Genomic DNA, 17,585 nt, shown 5'->3' on the forward strand with positions numbered 1-17,585 from the left:
ACCGGCTCTGTGTCTTTTTTATAAGTTTTCTAATAATAATGTTGTTTATTTTTGTTTGGGCGTCCTATTAAAGTTCAGGAGGGTTTGGCGAGGGCTGCAGGCTTCTCCTCTCTCTCCTCTCCATTATCATGCTCCACAAATCTTAAAGCAAATTAACAAATCCGATGGTCGACTCTGCAAAGAACATCTGATGTGCTTCCACACGAGTACAATCGGAGCAAGGCTTTTAACCTTCCACCCCGTTATTTTATTATTTACCTGTGCTCCATAAGTAATAAAATAAATAAGAATAAAGTAAATAAACAACTACATTGCACATAAAATAATAAAAATAGTAAACCCTATCGCCATTTACAAGGTCAAAGAAAGAATGATAGATCTTTTTTTACCGACGTCAACCGCGCAGCTTTCAGAGCAGTCCAAACTCTTTTATTCATCCGCTGTGTGGATCTTAAGGCGACCATTTCACGATCCAACGGTGGATTCGTGCGAAGGAAGGTCAATCGTTTCTCTCGCGCGAAAGATACAGCCCTTGTCCCATTACGAAGCGTCAGAAATGGTGTTGCCTTCTCGAGAAGGGTAGTTTGCTTTTGGGACCAGAGAAAAAATTCCTCGAAGCCCTTCTCCCCTCCCGCCATGGAATGTAAGCGAAGCTCTTTTACCACCCACTCCCAGATCGCTTCTTTTCTGAAATTTTTTTCTTTTGGGGTTTTGATTACGAGCGAATGTTGCGAAATGTCTCGATTTTCTGCTGGCAAAGAACTCTTTTTTGTCTGCTTAATCTAGGTTAATTGTTCAATTTGTGCTCACGTTTGGATTTTGATGGGAGAATCGGGATTTGTTTGGAATTTGATGCTTCTTGGGATGTTAATGTTATGATGGAATGTTTTTTTTTTTCTGTTTAATAAGAAGTGTTTCTTTCTTATAGGGAACAATATTGACATTGCAAGAAGTGCGCTTTTTGAGATTAATTTTGTAGTGTTGTTTGGTAGTGCAGAATGCATTGTGAATGTGTTGATTTTGAAATGAAGATTGTCATAAACTTGGCTAGCATATTGCCTGATAATACATTAATGATGCTAGTAAGATGAAAATGGATTCTGGAATGGTGCTGAATTGGTTTGATATTAATGAAGCCATTGTCAGGAAGCAAAGTCTTGAGATTGGGATTGGTTCTTTTATGAGTATATGAAAAAATTTTAGAAATTGTTTCTCTCTTCTTCTTTTTTTCTGCTTTGTAAAGGTACATAATTGATGGATACTGAACATTGTTACTTGTGCCTAGAGTTTAGGAGAAGATGTTCAAGCCTATGGCCATGTATGCATGTATGTATGTATGTATGTATGTATCAGCATATTCCCATGTTCCTTTGTTTTCACTATCTTCAATTATCAGCCTATAAGTGGCAGTTCATTTATCATGAAAATGCACATGATACTCTTTTCATTTACACTTGAGAGTTGAGAGAGAAGCAACTTTATCTAGAAGCTATATGACACTTATCTCATCCCTTTATTTGATGAGTTTTTAGATAATTAATTGGTCGCTATCTTGTTATTGTTGTACTTGGATTCAGGGAGTTTGACAATTAAAAACAAAGCAAGTTAGTATGTTTCCATTGAGGATTTTTTACTTTTCTGATTGTGGTCTTATGGCATTATGCATGGAAGTTCTGTAATTATGTAAAATGAGCATTGAAGTGAATTTTGAGCATGGATATCTCATGTATTTTTTGCTCCCCGCTAAGATTGAATGGTGTTGGAAGACTGTGGCTTCACCTGCATGGTGAAAAGAACAATGTATTAAGGCTCATTATGAAGTTGCTTATGGGCATGACTTGTTTCAGTATTTGCCCATGAATTAAATTAAAAGCATTCTGTATGTGCATACAATAGTGCTGGTTGGATAATTTATACACCGCTTTGTATGCTTTATATGACTATCCTAAACTACAAATAATGAAATAGTGCATTTCTTTATTAAGTTTGGCTAGATATCAATTTTCATTTTTGACCTGTAATTTTTGACAACGAGTACTACATTCTATTCTTATTCTTACATATGTAAAAAAACAAAAAAGGATGGAACCAAGAAGACATTTAAAAACTGCTATTATGCTTGGGTCTCTCCTTCAAAACACAACTCCATATAATGTATGTATATATGTATATGCACATGTGTATATGTATATAGAGTATAAATAGAGATAGTGTTACTATACTCTAACCATTAAAACTTTTTTCAAGAGAATATATAATATGATGATCTTTTTTCTAATTACCTTTACCACTAAAAAAAGGGTAGCCCAATGCATGAGGGTCTCGCCATTGCAGGGCCTGAGAAGGATCAGATGTATGCATCCTTACTCTTGTGAGCAGGGAGGCTGTTTTTGTGTTTCAAACCCATGACCTTCAGGTCACAATAGAGCAAGCTTACCGTTGTGCCACGGTTCACTCTCAATTGCCCATATCATTCATTTTTTTTTCTTAGGTGCATAATCTGTTAAGCTTTTATAACCTGTGTGACCACAGTCGCAACATGGTGGTCCAAATTATAACCACAATTTATCTTTTGTGGTTTTACATAAATAACCATTGGTTATATCTATCAAATTCTCAGGGTTCCAGGATGTATATAACAAAGAGAAGACACTGTCTTCTGAGAAACCCAAGAGAAAGATGAAGACTCCTGCACAGGTTGAGGCATTAGAGAAATTTTATAATGGTATTGTTGCTGCTCCTGTCATATATAGAAATTTCCATTTTTTCCAAAAAAAATCATTAAAAATGAATATTTACATTTGTCAGAGCACAAATACCCCAGTGAATCAATGAAGTCACAGTTTGCAAAGCTAATAGGATTGTCAGAGAAGCAGGTCTCTGGATGGTTCTGCCACAGAAGGTTGAAAGACAAGAAAATAATGGAAGGTGAAGTTTATGCAAATGGAAAACATCACAATGGTCTAGTACATGATCATGCGAGTGGACTTAGACAGGAATCCTGCAGCAGTACCAAACAGGGGGATAGGCATTTTGATCTGAAAGAAGTAGAAAGCAAAAGATCTTTTGGCCGTAGTTCTTCATCTGCTGTTCCTGCTTTTGAGCAGAGAGGTCGGCAGATCAATGTTGGATGTTATGCTAGTGCAGATGATAGATGTTCAGGAAGTAGCTCAGCATCTCAAGAAAGGTTGCAACATCTGGGTGGGGATCCTGGTGCTTTGGCATCCTCAAGGCATTCATCCCGGGATGGCAATTACATGTTGATGAATACAAGGGGTGTAATGAGCAGTGGATCTGTGATGGATTTCAGATACTCATATTTAGAGGTTGAGAATGTGCATCCAACTATTTCTTATGTTAAGCAGAAATTAGGAAGACATTATCGTGAAGATGGTCCACCTCTTGGTATCAATTTTGACCCACTTCCACCTGGTGCATTTGATTCACCAATTCAGGATGCAAATTTTGGTAATGCATGGAATCATTTTGGTAAGCAAAGTTTTATTGTTGGTGGTGTTCCCTTGCTTACATATCTGTAAGCTTGTATTTGGCTTTGTATTTAGTTTATCATGGTCCTGACACATGATCAACATCATCATCACGATAATTCTACAGATATTTTAATCATTCTTTTTTTATCCACATTTCATGTTCTGTAATCAAATGCTTAGAATTATCCTACTCAAAATTTCCCTTTTTTTTATATATAAGAGTTGCATTCTACATATGTTAGAGTACCATGCAAAGGGCTAGTGCATAGTCAAAGGTGTTCTCATGCATCTTTACATTATTTATATTGTATTAGATGTTCGTTTACAATGAACAGAATAGTGAACAGAACCATAAAATTATTACAAGTAAATGTCATTCAAAGTGGCTCCTCTCCGCAGTGCTGGCTAATCCTGGAGTTATTATATGTGCAGCTTATAATATATAGGGTCATCAAATTGATAACTTTTGATTTTAACTTTTGCAATTTTGCTACAGTGATACGATATGCCCTCCAAATTTAGTGCTCTTCTATTGCCATAATATTGTTTCATTGGTTTTGAGGTACAGTTAACTTGATTTATTCAACCGAGAGGTAAGCAGGAAGTCTGACTTTAGAGTAATGGGTGCTGTGCACACCCTTCTTTTTAGTTGTAGAAGTCATTTCTTAGGATTGTAATAATTAATGGGTAGAATCTTTTATGTTGCAGTTTTAGCTCGTAGCCGCCTTTTTGTGTCTATTACAGTTAATGAGAATATTGCCGTGATTTTTACTGTAGTGGGGCATGAAATCCTCAAAAGAAGCTTTTTAGCAGCTCTACTTGATACTTGTCCTGCATATGGAAAGTCAGTATATAGCTCTGCCATTTCAATTGCTTGCCATTTATTCCAAGATAAACCTGATACCTGGTAGCTTTTAAGCCCATCGTCATTTTCGTGGTAATCAGAGAGAACAACACCATTGTTATCACTTGTCACCATGCACAGGGGATGAAATTCTCAAAAGATTTTCTCGGCAGCTTCTCTTGATATTCTTGCCAGCCTATTCATATAAACACCATGCTCTGCAGCCACTTATTGGGGTTGTTTGGTGCCCTTTTTTGCAAGAAAATACTGGAGACGTATTCAGATTGATTTGACTGCCTGGTCACTTATGGCGGGGTATGTGGTTTTCATGATTATAAAAGTTTCGCCATATGGTTAAGTTTGGTTTTTTGGTAAAAAGTTGGTCATTTGTCATTGTTTTTGCACATTTAGTGTCACTTTGTTTTTATACCAAAAATAAAAATGTTATAAACTTTATCTAGTTGAGAAGAGTGAAAACTTTTTTTATTATGTGAAACTATGAATGAATAATCAATTTATTATACTAAGCAACTCAGTTGATCCACAAAGTGGAGTTTACCTTGCCTAAGGATGGCTGATGCTCACATTTAACTATATCCAGCCTAACCACCTCATAGTGCTAGTTTAGGAGATTCCCACTTAGGGCCTATTTGGCTAATTCAACAGGATTTGGATTGAGTGTCCTACTAGATTTATGCACTAAGAAGCGCATTTGAGCATGGCCCATATCAACCCAACACCCTCCAGCTTGAATTCTGTGGGAAGGAATAAAGGACCTCCATGTATCTTTTTTTCTTCTTCTTGCAGACCAACAGACCCACAGGCCACAGGCTGAGATTTAGGCTGGGATCTTGGCGGGCCTTCAGAAGATGCCGGGTTGGGTGGGCCAACAGGCCCGACTACTGCAGGATATTCCTGCAGGAATATCCTAACAGGCCCTTAATCCTCTCATTTCACAAGGTTACCTTCGGTTGAAAAATCTTGTTTCTTTAATCATCTACCCCAGGGAATGTAAACAGTTGTATGTCGACCCTGCTCTAAGAATGATGCCAGTTGTATATGATCAATTAGCCAACTATAACCTGATGATTTATTGCAATGTCATGCTTTAAAATGATGCTAGTTGTATGTGGTCATTTTTCTCTTCTGATCTATCAATTTCTCATGTTAAGGTGCAGGTATTTGGTAATTGATTATTCAGGATGCTTGTTTAATTTAGATCATATCTCATTTCTTTTCTAACTTAATTGCAGAACCATATTATGTGGGAGATTCTATGCACCATTGTGCTAGCAGCATCCCTAGGATTCCCAAGAAAACTAAGGTAAATTTTCCCATTTTCTAATTTCACTCTATTATTTTGCGTCCGCAAGTAGAAAAAGGAACTCTGTATGAAATCAAAATTTGATCTTCTTTTACAATATCAACAAATGGTTACTTATAAGATTTAGGCATCATCCTTGTAGCAAAGAAAGAGGTTACTAAGTTTCATTGGATTTTTTTCTAGACAGATTAAATACTTATTTTCTTTTTATTAAAAAAAAATATTCTTAGCTAGCCTACTAATTACACCAGTCCTTTTTGATAGGAGGCAACTTGAGAGAGTTAGTGTATCTAATTGTTGATTGTTGTTCAACAATGAAGATGGTGGTAAACCTAGGAATAAAATACAATACTTTTGTTGTAGGGGACTATGATCAAGAGAAAAGAGCCTCTATTTCCCTGACCTGATTATCATATTGGTGAAATATGCACATTGTTGACCTAGGAGCAAGCTTGTTTGTCCAGATATGAGCAGACATAGTAATCACATATGTCTAAACAAGAAAACTTTTCCTCAGAAATAAGTTGATGTAGAGTAGTTCTAAATAATTGTTTTTACACATAATGTGGATCTGAAATTTATTACACATATGCTGTATTTACAAAAATTTGGTAAAAAACACATATCTATACAAAAATTTGCTGCAAGGATAATTCCATGTTACTGGAGTGATTCCTCAAGCTCAAAAGGACAAGTAAGTGGGGTAGAAGACATAAAAGATAGATTAAAGAGGAGGAAAAATGCTAAAATCCTTTTTTCTCTCAATTCACTAAATTCTCTACTTTTTTAAAAAACTCTGTCTGCCCCCTTTAAAAGGATTACAATGAGCTCTAATTGGACTTTTAGTTCTCTCTCAAGTGAATAGGACTCTAGATTTTCTAAACCTTCTAAATTTAAAAAGTGTTATTTTGCTCATCATTTAAAATAAAAAAAAATAGCATAAACTAGATAACTAATAAGTTAGGCCTAGTGTAGCTGGCCAACCAAGTGGATTCCCCAGTAGGGCCAGAAACTTTGCTCCTATTATATCTCAGTATTTTCTCCTAACTTCTTCCTGTCCTCTTCTTTCTTTCCCTTTTTCTGCATCTTTTATTTTTTTTAATCTTCCTTTTCTCTTCTTTATTGTCTTCTCTCTCATGTTTTATCTCTTCTCTCCATGGTTGTTAAATGCCTAGGTGGTCTTAGGTGTTGACCCCTTTAAAGGCTTAGGTTGAATGCATAGGTGGCCAAGCAGGTGCCTGAGTAAAAAAAGTTCCTAAAACATTATACAATTGTATGTTTTCATATGTAAAGTCACATTTAGTTCTTTGAGAGCACATCAAAGAACATAATATAGATAAACAACATGGTTTTATCTGTTTGTACAATAATGAAATCTCTACTTTAAATGATTTAGTTTTATTTAATAAGTTTTTTTATCACATGATCTAAAGAATTAAAAGCTTTTTAAACACATAAAATGCTCAAGCATCAAATAGCATGTAAACAAACACTATATAAATGGGTCAGGGTCAGATTTAGGGTCTTGACCCGCCTAACCTTTTTCAGCCCATTTCATAATTAGATGGGGATTTGTTTAAACCGTTTAAGACTTGCTTAATCTATTTAGGACCTGTTTAATCTATTATCGCAGACCTAACCTAGCCCGACCTATTTATTTATTGAGTTACATAGGTCAGGTCAAGTTACTTGTTTAATAAATAGGTTAGGTTCGGTTAGGGGTGCAAATGGGTCAGGTCGGGCTAGGTCATAAGCGATCTCGACCCAATCTGGTTTTTTTGTTCGGGTTCTAATTTTGGACCTTGACCCAACCCAATATAAGATCTGGTCGGGTCCACCACTACAATTTTTAACCCAACGGCCATTCAGGTCGGGTCGGGTCCATGTATAATCTGGGCCCAACCCAAAAATTCGAGTCTAGTTCGGGTCCAGGTCGGATCTTTCTTAAAAACTTGGCTTCCTTCTCAAGTTCCTTACCAAACTGTCTGTCAATCTTAGTAAGGATCTCCGCAAATTTAACAGCAATGTAAGAGGTGTGGCAGTCAAGCACAGGAGCATAACCATTGCCAATCTGACCAGGATGATTCATGATAATAACCTGAGAAGTGAAACTAGCCGCCTCCTTCGCAAGATCATCCTTTGAGTTAAAGGCCACAAAACCACGCTTGAGATCCTTGACAGCAACATTCTTCGCATTGAAACCCACATTGTCACTAGGAAGGGCCTCCTGTAGGGCCTCATGGTGCATCTCCACGGACTTGACTTCAGTTGTCAGACCACTGGGACCAAAAGTGACCACCATGCCAGGCTTGAGAATGCCAGTTTCGACATGTTCGACTAGGACAGTACCAATGCCACCAATCTTGTATATGTCCCGAAGTGGCAGGCGGAGAGGCTTGTCTAAGGGCCTCTTAGGCTCCTGGATCATGTCAAGGGCCTCAAGAAGGGTGATACCCTTGGACCAATCCAGGTTGGTGGACCTCTAAATCATTTTGTCACCCTCAAATCCAGAGATGGGAACAAAAGGAATCTTCTCTGGGTTGTAGCCCACCTTCTTAAGGTAAGAAGAAACTTCCTTCCCGATTTCATCATACCTAGCCTTTGAGTACTTTGGAGCAATGGCGTCCATCTAGAACAATGCAGCATGATAAATAAACATTGGCCCAAATAATTTTACAGATTTGGGTCGGGTTGGGTTGGGGCGGATCTTAGGATTGAAAATCCAAAATTACCCAAATTTCAAATAGGTCGGACCAGGTCTGAATTTAGTAAAATATTCTTATGTAAAAACATTATATTGTACCATCATATTATTTACCAAAAGCTCGGTAGATTAGTTAAAACCCATAAACGCACAGTAGTTACTTATCTGTTCTAATTCCTGGCCATTGGCTTGCCACTTCCAGATTTATTTGGACATGTATGCATTACATTTTAGCCCATGTATATAGATGCACACACATATATAGCTGCACACGCACACAAACTCATATATAATGTACATCTGTATACATGTACATGTATAGATGATGGTCAATTTTCCAAAGGATCATGCTATTCTTACTCATTATTCCTTTTTGTCTCACTGGTGATGTAGCCTATATAATTTATAATTTTCTATTCTGATTTTGTCTAGGGTTATGATAAATATAGGAATGAGAAACTTTCAAATGGCTCGTATCCAGAAGCAATTGGCTTTAGAAAAAGCATGCAGAGATTTCTTGATCAAGATGGCTTGCCAGGCTACCAGTTAAACTCAAGGGCCTTGCTGACCAAGCAGAGTGATTCTGTCGCAAAACAGACCTGTCTAGTGGAAAAGGTTGAAGATTTTGCAGGCAAAGCTTCTGACTATAACAGCCATAGTAACGGAAGATGTGCTAAGTATGGAACTAAAGAGGATGAAAGTAGTTGTGGGCATCGCTTTCATATAAATGGTCAAAAAGCTTATACCAACAAGGCATTTCCTTATAATCATTATTACTACAGTTCTCAAGTATCTCAGGGAGAAGAATTCTTGGAATCTAAGTTTTCAAAATCACCATGTAAAAGCAATGATTTTCTTGATACTGAGGATGTATTGATGCCTTGGAGACCAGTGAAGGTATTCGTGCCACCCTTCTCAGTGGAAAATTAGGGTTTTTACAGTACTGGCCAGCTGAATACATTTTTATTTTTATCTTTTTTTTCCCCTCATGAAATGTGTCCCTAGAGCTTATCTTATTTATGTGCAGAAGGAAAAGATTTACAAAGAAAAGATAGTTAGTGAATGTTCTATTTCAGTGCAACCCAAAATGCTAATGGAGGTGAGTGGGATATTTGTATTCAAAGTCCTCTAATTACTATTTACTTATTTTATTTTTATAATCTTCCATTTCGTCATTGGGCAGATGGGCAGGAAGGTGAATGGCCTACAATTTCAACAGCAGGATTATGGATCAAAAAGTTTTGAGAAATTTTCACGGAGAAAACCAGTCATAAGGTTTGTATCATTAACATAGCTAAAAAAAAGGCATCCAGTGCACAAGGCTCCTACTACTCTGGGGTCTGGGAAAGGTCATATATATATAATCTTACCCTCGTATTCTGAGAGGCTGTTTCTGTGTTTAAAACTCATGACACTCTGGTCACAATGGAGCAACTTTACTGTTGCTCCAAGGCTTGTCCTCTTATCACTGACATAGCTAACATGGCAAAATAATTCTCTTAAGTTTTTGTATGTATTTAAGGTGGGTTATATTTTCTTTACTAGAAGGAAAATAGCTTATAATAATTATCCATTAATCGTACCTTCTTTTGTAATGATCATGTAGCTTAATTTTTGTGATTGTATCTATAATCATCATTAGTACGTGATCCCATGGTATAACATGATGTACATGGATAGTTCCTAGGTGTGATATATCCTTGATCTTATATCTGGGTTTCTTGCTATATATTATACTAGGATAAGTCGGGTTTCCCCCTTTTAGGAAAGGTGAGTGAGATACCTTAATTGATGGGGACATCGGAGCTGACTATTTACCCGCCTAGTCCACCATCTTATTTTGTATATCTATTTTATTTTTATTTCTGGGCTTGTTTGCATTTTAGGGTTTATTTGTGTTATTCGTGGGCTTATTAGGATTTATTTCTGTGTAAGGGGATTTTATGCAAATTGTGTATTTGGGCCCTATATATAGGGGACTATTTTCATGATTAGGATTTTAATGAAGTGATTAAAATTTCTCCCCTACGTTCTTTCTTCTCTCTCTCTCGTCTCCCTCTTTCTTCTCTTTCTTCCTCCTCCCGTCATTCCCCTCTTCTCTCCCTCTCCTCTTCTCCTTCCTTCCCCCTATCTTCAGGTTTTCACTGATCTGTCATTTCAGCAACTTTCCCCCATTGTGGTGCTACATCAACTTGGTATCAGAGCCCGTCGGCTTTGCCCCTGCTGCCAAAGCCACAATCCAGTGTTTCCTCTCTTCCCTCTCTCTCGGTTTTCACCAGGCCCTCTCTCTCTTGGTTTTCACCAGCCCCCCTCCCCTCTATCGGTTTTCACCAGAAAAAAAAAGAACCTTGCGCCAGATCGCCCCCACCTGTCGTCTAACCAGCGCCCATCATCACCACCACTCGCCGTCGGCGGCACCCAAGCCACTAGCGAGTCGTCTGCGCCACCACCGACGGGTCATTTGCACCGCCCAACGCCCAACGTCCAACGTCGGGTCATCTGCACCGCCCAACGCCACGCCACCACTGCCTGTGACGTGCCACAAGAAGCGCCACCGGCCGGAGCCCGTGACCGGCCGCCGCCCGTCGCCGTAGATCCTAAAGCCCTGGCCACCGCCATCGCGTGAAGATCGGAGCCTTCTCCCGAAACCATCGGAAAGTTGAAGAAAGGATTAACGGGTAAGTCACAAAACCCGTTAACCCGAATCCGGTAGCCCGGATCCAAAGAAAAAAAAGAGAAAAGAAACAAAAAAAGCAGAAAGAAAATCTTTGCACGAGACTGCACGTGCGTGCAAAAAAAAAAAAAAAAACCTTACCTGTTCATCTTCCCCGATCGGCTGCCCCTCATCGCGTCTCCGCCGAGCTGCGCCACCACGCCCACCACCGTGGGACACCTCCTTCGGGCGCCTCCTTCCCGCGGTCGACTGCAGATGATCGACGCCGACCGCCACCGAGCCCCGACGACACCCTCCCCGCCTCGCCGCGCCGTCACCGAAGCCGAGCTCCGCCTCCTCTTTCGAGCCGCCGCCGCGCTTCCTTCTCCACCGCAGCGCCGCCTCCGACATCATCGCTTCCATCTTCCGCCGCGGTTCCCCGCCCCATCTTCCGCAGCTAACCGCAGCGCAGCTCCATCGTCGCTACGTCGCGTCACTGCCAAGCCGCCGCCGTCCGCGTCCACCTCTGGGCCTCCGCCGCCGCCTTGGCTCCCTGAGCACCACCGAAAACCCTTCCCCTTCCCTCTGCCACACGACACACCCAAGACCCCAGCCCATTTCAACCTCCCACTACCGTATTCGCACTCACCCGAGCCCCATCAGACCTCAACCCACCTGTGGCCCAGCTAACTCATCAGGCCCAAGTCATGCCCCTGAGGCCCATCATCAGACCCATCGAATTTTTTTGATCAAGCCCCCAAGTTGTTGATATCAGGTCCACCGAGTTGCTGTGATTCGACCAGATTCGTGCCATCTAACGAGCTGACTTGCCGCGCACCGATCGTCGCCCTAGTCCACGAGCACACGATTCTAGACGACTACTTCACGACAGGTGATAGGTTTCTACTTTTCTTGGCTTGTTTATCTAATTTTGTTCTAGTTCTCTTGCATGATAGTCATATTTTGAAAACTTACTTTTCTGTCAAATTTCAAAACCTAGAATATATACTACCACCCATCCTATTCACCATCTAAATCTAGATATTAAATTAGCACACCCCAGCGACAGGATATTTCTCAACATCCATCGATCAGATTACTTTAGGATTAGAACAACCGTAATACATGCTTGCAACCTAACTTCTTATAGTGACTAATTTCATACTTTACTTCTGAAATAACCGAAGTACAAATTGGTAACATTTAATTTTAAGTTACTTTTATGAAAATTTGCTGATTTCAGAATTCATAGTAGGTTGTATTAGTAGATTGTCCTGCATCACTGTTAGTCAGTTAGGGTCATTAGTAGCATTGTATGTTATACCATCAACCAGTGTAGTCTTTGCATGCCAACCCGTAGTGGTAGGGAGTACCGCCTCACTCATTCTAAGACCCCTTTAGCCACAATGGATTCCAGAGTTTTGCAAGATCTTGTGGAACAAGTCGCTGCCTTACGAGCTGATCATGACGAATTCAAGCGAGAGATTCGTGCTCTAGTACAACATCCTAGGACTCCTGAACCGTCAACCCCAATCGCAGCTTATCCCGAGCTTGGTTTGGCTACGCCACCTGTAGGTCTTCCCCATCACCCTAGGAATCAACATCCTCCTGATCACCAGCGCGACCTTGACGAACGACTACTTCGTACCGTAAGAGTAGATGCCCCCATATTTGTTGGTCAACTAAAGCCAAGCATGTATCTTGATTGGAGAGCAGCCATGGATAATTATTTTGAGTGGTACGAAATGACTGACGATAGAAAAGTACGATTCGTTAAAATGAAGCTTATTGGGCAAGCTCACTAGTACTGGCATAATGTTGAACATATGCGTGAGATCCAAAGGCCTCCTCGTATCACCACCTGGGAGGATATGAAGGAAAAGCTGAATGAGAAGTATCTGCCATTCTCTTACCGACAATGCCTTATGGATAGGTGGCAGAAACTGACTCAAGGGACATCAACCGTTGCTGATTACATTGCACGATTTGAGTTTCATATGAGAGGTGGTGTAATCGAAGAGGAGACTATTACTCTCTCTAGGTCTCGGGCAGGACTCCGCGAGGAGATCCAGAAAGAACTAATCCTCCGAGAGATTACCACTTTTGGCCAAACATACCAGTTGGCTCAAGATGTAGATAGTTTCTTACAAGCCCCTGTAGTGAGGCGTACCGACCCTCGACCCATGGCCGCAGGAGCCCGACCTAATCAAAACTACTTTCCACAACCCAGGCAGCTTCCCAATCCTTCTAACCAGCTCGGCCCTAGCCAAGCACCGATTAGGACATCCCCAATACCTATCCAAAACCCTTCAAATGATAAAGAAAAGGGCATACTAGGTCCCAATCCTCCTTCTCCTCCTTCTAGAAGCCAAACCCAATGTTTCAGATGCCAAAAATTTGGCCATATAGCGTCCCAATGTAATACCAAGACCTATCTCATGACTGAACTAAAAGTTGGGATCCAAGCGAATGAATGTGTCGAAGAAGTCTATGAGCCAAACATTGAGGATTTTGTAGAAGACTTTGGAGACGAACAGACCGGATTAGAGTTTCTCCAGGCTGAACCCCAAAAGGAGGCCACTGTTCCAAATAACCAAAACCCTAGGTTTCATGTGTTAGGTGCACTCTAACTCAAACTAAGACCGAACAAGATTGGCGTAGGACCTTCCTATTTTACACGCTCATTAAAATCAATGGTAAAACATGCAAAATCCTATTTGATAGCGGAAGTTGTATTAATGCCATTGCTTCCGAAGTTGTCTCCCGCCTCGGCCTGAAATCTACCCCTCATTCCAACCCATATAAAGTAGCTTGGGTAGATAAGACATCTCTTTCGATGTCGGAAAGATGCCTCGTCCCGATTCAATTCCTATCCAATAAAGACGAAATTTGGTGCGACTGCATTCCGATGGACGTAGATCAAGTCATCCTAGGGAGGCCTTGGCTATACGATATGGACGTCACACTTCATGGGTGTTCGAATTCGTGTAACTTTATGTTCCAAGGTCGGAAAATTATACTGAACTCATTGCCTCCTAGAGAGTTCGCCCCTGAAAAGAAGAGTGCCACTTTACGAAAAGATGAATCACTTCACATCATTACTTCAAAAGAGGTAATGAAAGATATCGAAAGCCAATCACCTGTGTTTGCCCTCGTGGCTAGGGTTATTAATGTGGAGTCGAGCCCGAGCAACCACCGCAGTAGTTCCTCTGCTGGAGGAGTTTTACTCTGTTTTTCCTAAGGATCTTCCAGATACACTTCCTCCGATATGTGATATCCAGCACGCAATTGATCTTGTTCCCGGAGCATCCTTACCCAATCTTCCTCATCATAGGCTCAACCCAAACGAGCACACTGAACTGAAACATCAAGTTGACGAACTTCTCACCCAAGGGTATGTTCGTGAGAGTCTGAGCTCCTGTGTTGTACCCACACTCCTCTCCCCCAATAAAATTACGGTTAAGTCTCGTTTTTCCATCCCTAGGCTGAACGACCTCTTAGATTTTATATCTAGTGCCACGATCCCATGACAAGATGTCAGTATGGACTTCGTGTTAGGACTTCCTCGTACCTATATCAAGCACGATTCCATATTTATGGTTGTGGACCATTTTTCAAATATGGCTCCCTTTCTCCTATGTCCTAAGACTTCTAACGCTTCTAGAGTTGCCAAACTTTATTTTAATGAAGTCGTTAGACTTCCTGACCTTCCAAAATCTATTATATCTGATAGGGATGTTAGATTCGTGAGCTACTTTAGAAAAATTCTTTGGCACATGATCGACACTAAATTAAAATTTTCGTCGGCCTATCATTCCCAAACTGACGGCCAGACGGAAGTTGTTAACTGTAGTCTAGAAAATCTTGTAAGGTATCTAGTAGGTGAGCATGCTAGGATCTGGGATTTAGTGTTACCGACCACCGAGTTTGCATATCATAGTTCGGTCAATAAGTCGTTAGGCATGAATCCCTTTGAAGTGGTGAATGGATATAAACCTAAGCAGCCCTTAGACTTGATTTCCATGTCTCATCAACATCGAGTCTCTGAGTCTGCACAATTATTTGCATCACATCTGCATTCATTGCATCAGAAAATCAGCAAACGTATTCACTCTAATAACTTAAACTATAAATCCCTTGCTGATTCGCATAGATGTTAGAAAGAGTTGAATGTAGGAGATTATGTCATGGTGAGAATTAGACATGAACGACTTTCTTCAGGAATGTTCAAAAAATTGCAATCTTGTAGTGCGGGACCGTTCAAAGTCCTATAGAAAATCAGTTCGAATGCTTATGTTGTAAATCTTCCTGAAGACTATGGGATTAGTGCGACATTTAATATTGAAGATTTAGTCCCATACCAAATGTCAATATTCATTCCTTCAGACCCTTTTGTTGATATACCCGTCTTTGTTTATCATCTTGACCCATCACCTGCTATTGAGCCTCCATTTCCAAAGTTTCATGCACGCAGAGAACACATACAACATATATTAGATGAGCAGGTTATATCTAACAGGAAATGAAGCTACCAACATTACCTTGTTCGGTGGAAAGGTCGATCCGAATCGGATGTGACGTGGATTTCGCAAGCCAAGTTGCAGCGCCTTGACCCTGACCTTCTGGAGCAGTATGACAGCCGGCCAGACCTACACTCGACGGAGTCGAGTTTTTTCCATCCGGGAGGAGTTGATGGGGACATCGGAGCTGACTATTTACCCGCCTAGTCCACCATCTTATTTTGCATATCTATTTTATTTTTATTTCTGGGCTTGTTTGCATTTTAGGGCTTATTTGTGTTATTCGTGGGCTTATTAGGATTTATTTCTGTGTAAGGGGATTTTATGCAAATTGTGTATTTGGGCCCTATATATAGGGAACTCTTTTCATGATTAGGATTTTAATGAAGTGATTAAAATTTCTCCCCTACGTTCTTTCTCCTCTCTCTCTCGTCTCCCTCTTTCTTCTCTTTCTTCCTCCTCCCGTCATTCCCCTCTTCTCTCCCTCTCCTCCTCTCCTTCCTTCCCCCTATCTTCAGGTTTTCACTGATCTGTCATTACAGCAACTTTCCCCCATTGTGGTGCTACATCAATAATTTGGTTAACTTAATGATACTACACTTGGCTGTCACTTGGCTGTGGAGAAACCAAGTATTGGTAGAAATGGTCCAAGGTTGAGTTGGGCCACCAAGCTTGGTCCTAGCTGAATGGTGAGTTTGGAGGCTGGAAGTGTGAGATGGTTCACAAAACACACACTTCAATATGAAATATTGAAAAATCTTTGAGATACATTATAACTTGCACAAGCCTCCGCTCTGCCTCTCTTGTTTATTTGTTCTTTTTAAGACTCAAATGCAAATGTTCAAACAAGTGTGATCCTCTATCAATTAGCCCAGGCACATACAAGGGAATTTGCCTGGACCTAATAATATTAGTAATAGCCAATACTAATTTGGAGTTTTCATGAGAGTGTTGACGTTGTATTGCTTATCTAATAGGTATAATGGAGACAAGGCAACTAGTTTAAGTGAGGACGAAACTGGCGGCACCACCTTGTCCATAGACTAAGAAGAGTGGCATCATTGTCGTGAAAGATCAAGAAGCTAAACCTGTAAAGGGTACAAAGGAACAGGCATTGGACATGCGCTACATACTTGGATACTGGATAGGCATGGTTGCCTCAGAAAGCTGCATTTGATTTTCAAGTGTTGGGACTTAGGCCACCCATTTCAAGAAAACTGTTGTACAGATATACTCCCAGAAGTTGCTTATGAAAAATCTGTTACTAGAGGAACTTTCAGCCAAAATCCTGTGACTTTGATCTATGCTCTCTTCTCTGGTCCTAGAATGACTCGTAATGTGGACCCCCTCAGAGCCTTGTGGAGGAGCTATGTTGGTCTTCTGTTGTAAAAAGCTTCCGAAGTCATTTGAGATGCTCTGTAATTTTGTATATTTGTCCAGTAGATGCAGGAGCTTTATCTGTAAGTAGAAAAGTAGCAGCAGCATTTGCATTTGTTTGTAGGTGTAGCATCGTAGATGTGGAAAGGCTTTTAAGATTGACTTGAAGGATGAAAGTAGAGCTATTAAATCTTGAGTTTGTTGATCCGACTCATGCTGCTGTGGTGCATCTTGTAAAGGATTTGTAAAGGATGTATACTTTCTCCATAGGATTTGGCTACTCTTTAGTATTGCACATCCAGATGCAACTTAAAGGTGCATTCAAGGATATTATACCGCTAATTTTGAATTCAAGAAATTTAACTAAATTGATCAAGTTGTTTTTGCTTGGAAAAAAAATAAATTCATTGTCATTATATGCAGCATTGTGATTATAGTTTGGCTTGCATTCTCTGCTCAGTTCAGTTACCATTTCTGCTGTTTTTCGAAGTACTCTACCTGGTTTAGTTTATGTAGAAAAGGGGGATGGAGTTGTTATTTTTTTTCTTTTTTTTGCCGGGTTAATGGTATTTTCTTTGGGTGTCTGGATTCAAGTAGAACTGTAGAACTATCATTTTTTTCATATCATCATCTGGAGAATAAGCACAAAATGAGCACTTTTAAATCCAACAG

General features: G+C 40.2%; 1 protein-coding gene and 1 pseudogene across 2 annotated transcripts; one reads left to right on the forward strand and one right to left on the reverse strand.

Annotated features, from left to right (window-relative positions):
* The first annotated feature begins 398 nt into the window (after nucleotides 1-398).
* LOC103701640 (uncharacterized) lies at nucleotides 399-17,361 on the forward strand. Of its 2 annotated transcripts, none has more exons than XM_039132822.3 (8): nucleotides 399-643; nucleotides 2,621-2,725; nucleotides 2,809-3,489; nucleotides 5,589-5,659; nucleotides 8,796-9,260; nucleotides 9,391-9,462; nucleotides 9,547-9,638; nucleotides 16,514-17,361. In XM_039132822.3, exons 1-8 carry the CDS (start codon nucleotides 637-639, stop codon nucleotides 16,581-16,583), a joined length of 1,563 nt encoding a protein of 520 aa, XP_038988750.3. In that variant the 5' UTR covers nucleotides 399-636; the 3' UTR covers nucleotides 16,584-17,361. The 2 variants fall into 2 exon arrangements, with proteins under 2 accessions (XP_038988750.3, XP_089784281.1); XM_089928155.1 differs by lacking the exon at nucleotides 16,514-17,361 and adding an exon at nucleotides 15,536-15,941 and having other exon boundaries at nucleotides 518-643.
* Nucleotides 7,509-8,288, reverse strand: LOC120112861 (elongation factor 1-alpha pseudogene; annotated as a pseudogene).
* Nucleotides 17,362-17,585: the final 224 nt, after the last annotated feature.

Source organism: Phoenix dactylifera, chromosome 17 (assembly GCF_051530095.1).
Source record: "Phoenix dactylifera cultivar Ajwa chromosome 17, Ajwa_hap1_PhDact_Kaust_v1.1, whole genome shotgun sequence".
Classification (NCBI taxonomy): Eukaryota; Viridiplantae; Streptophyta; class Magnoliopsida; order Arecales; family Arecaceae; genus Phoenix; species Phoenix dactylifera.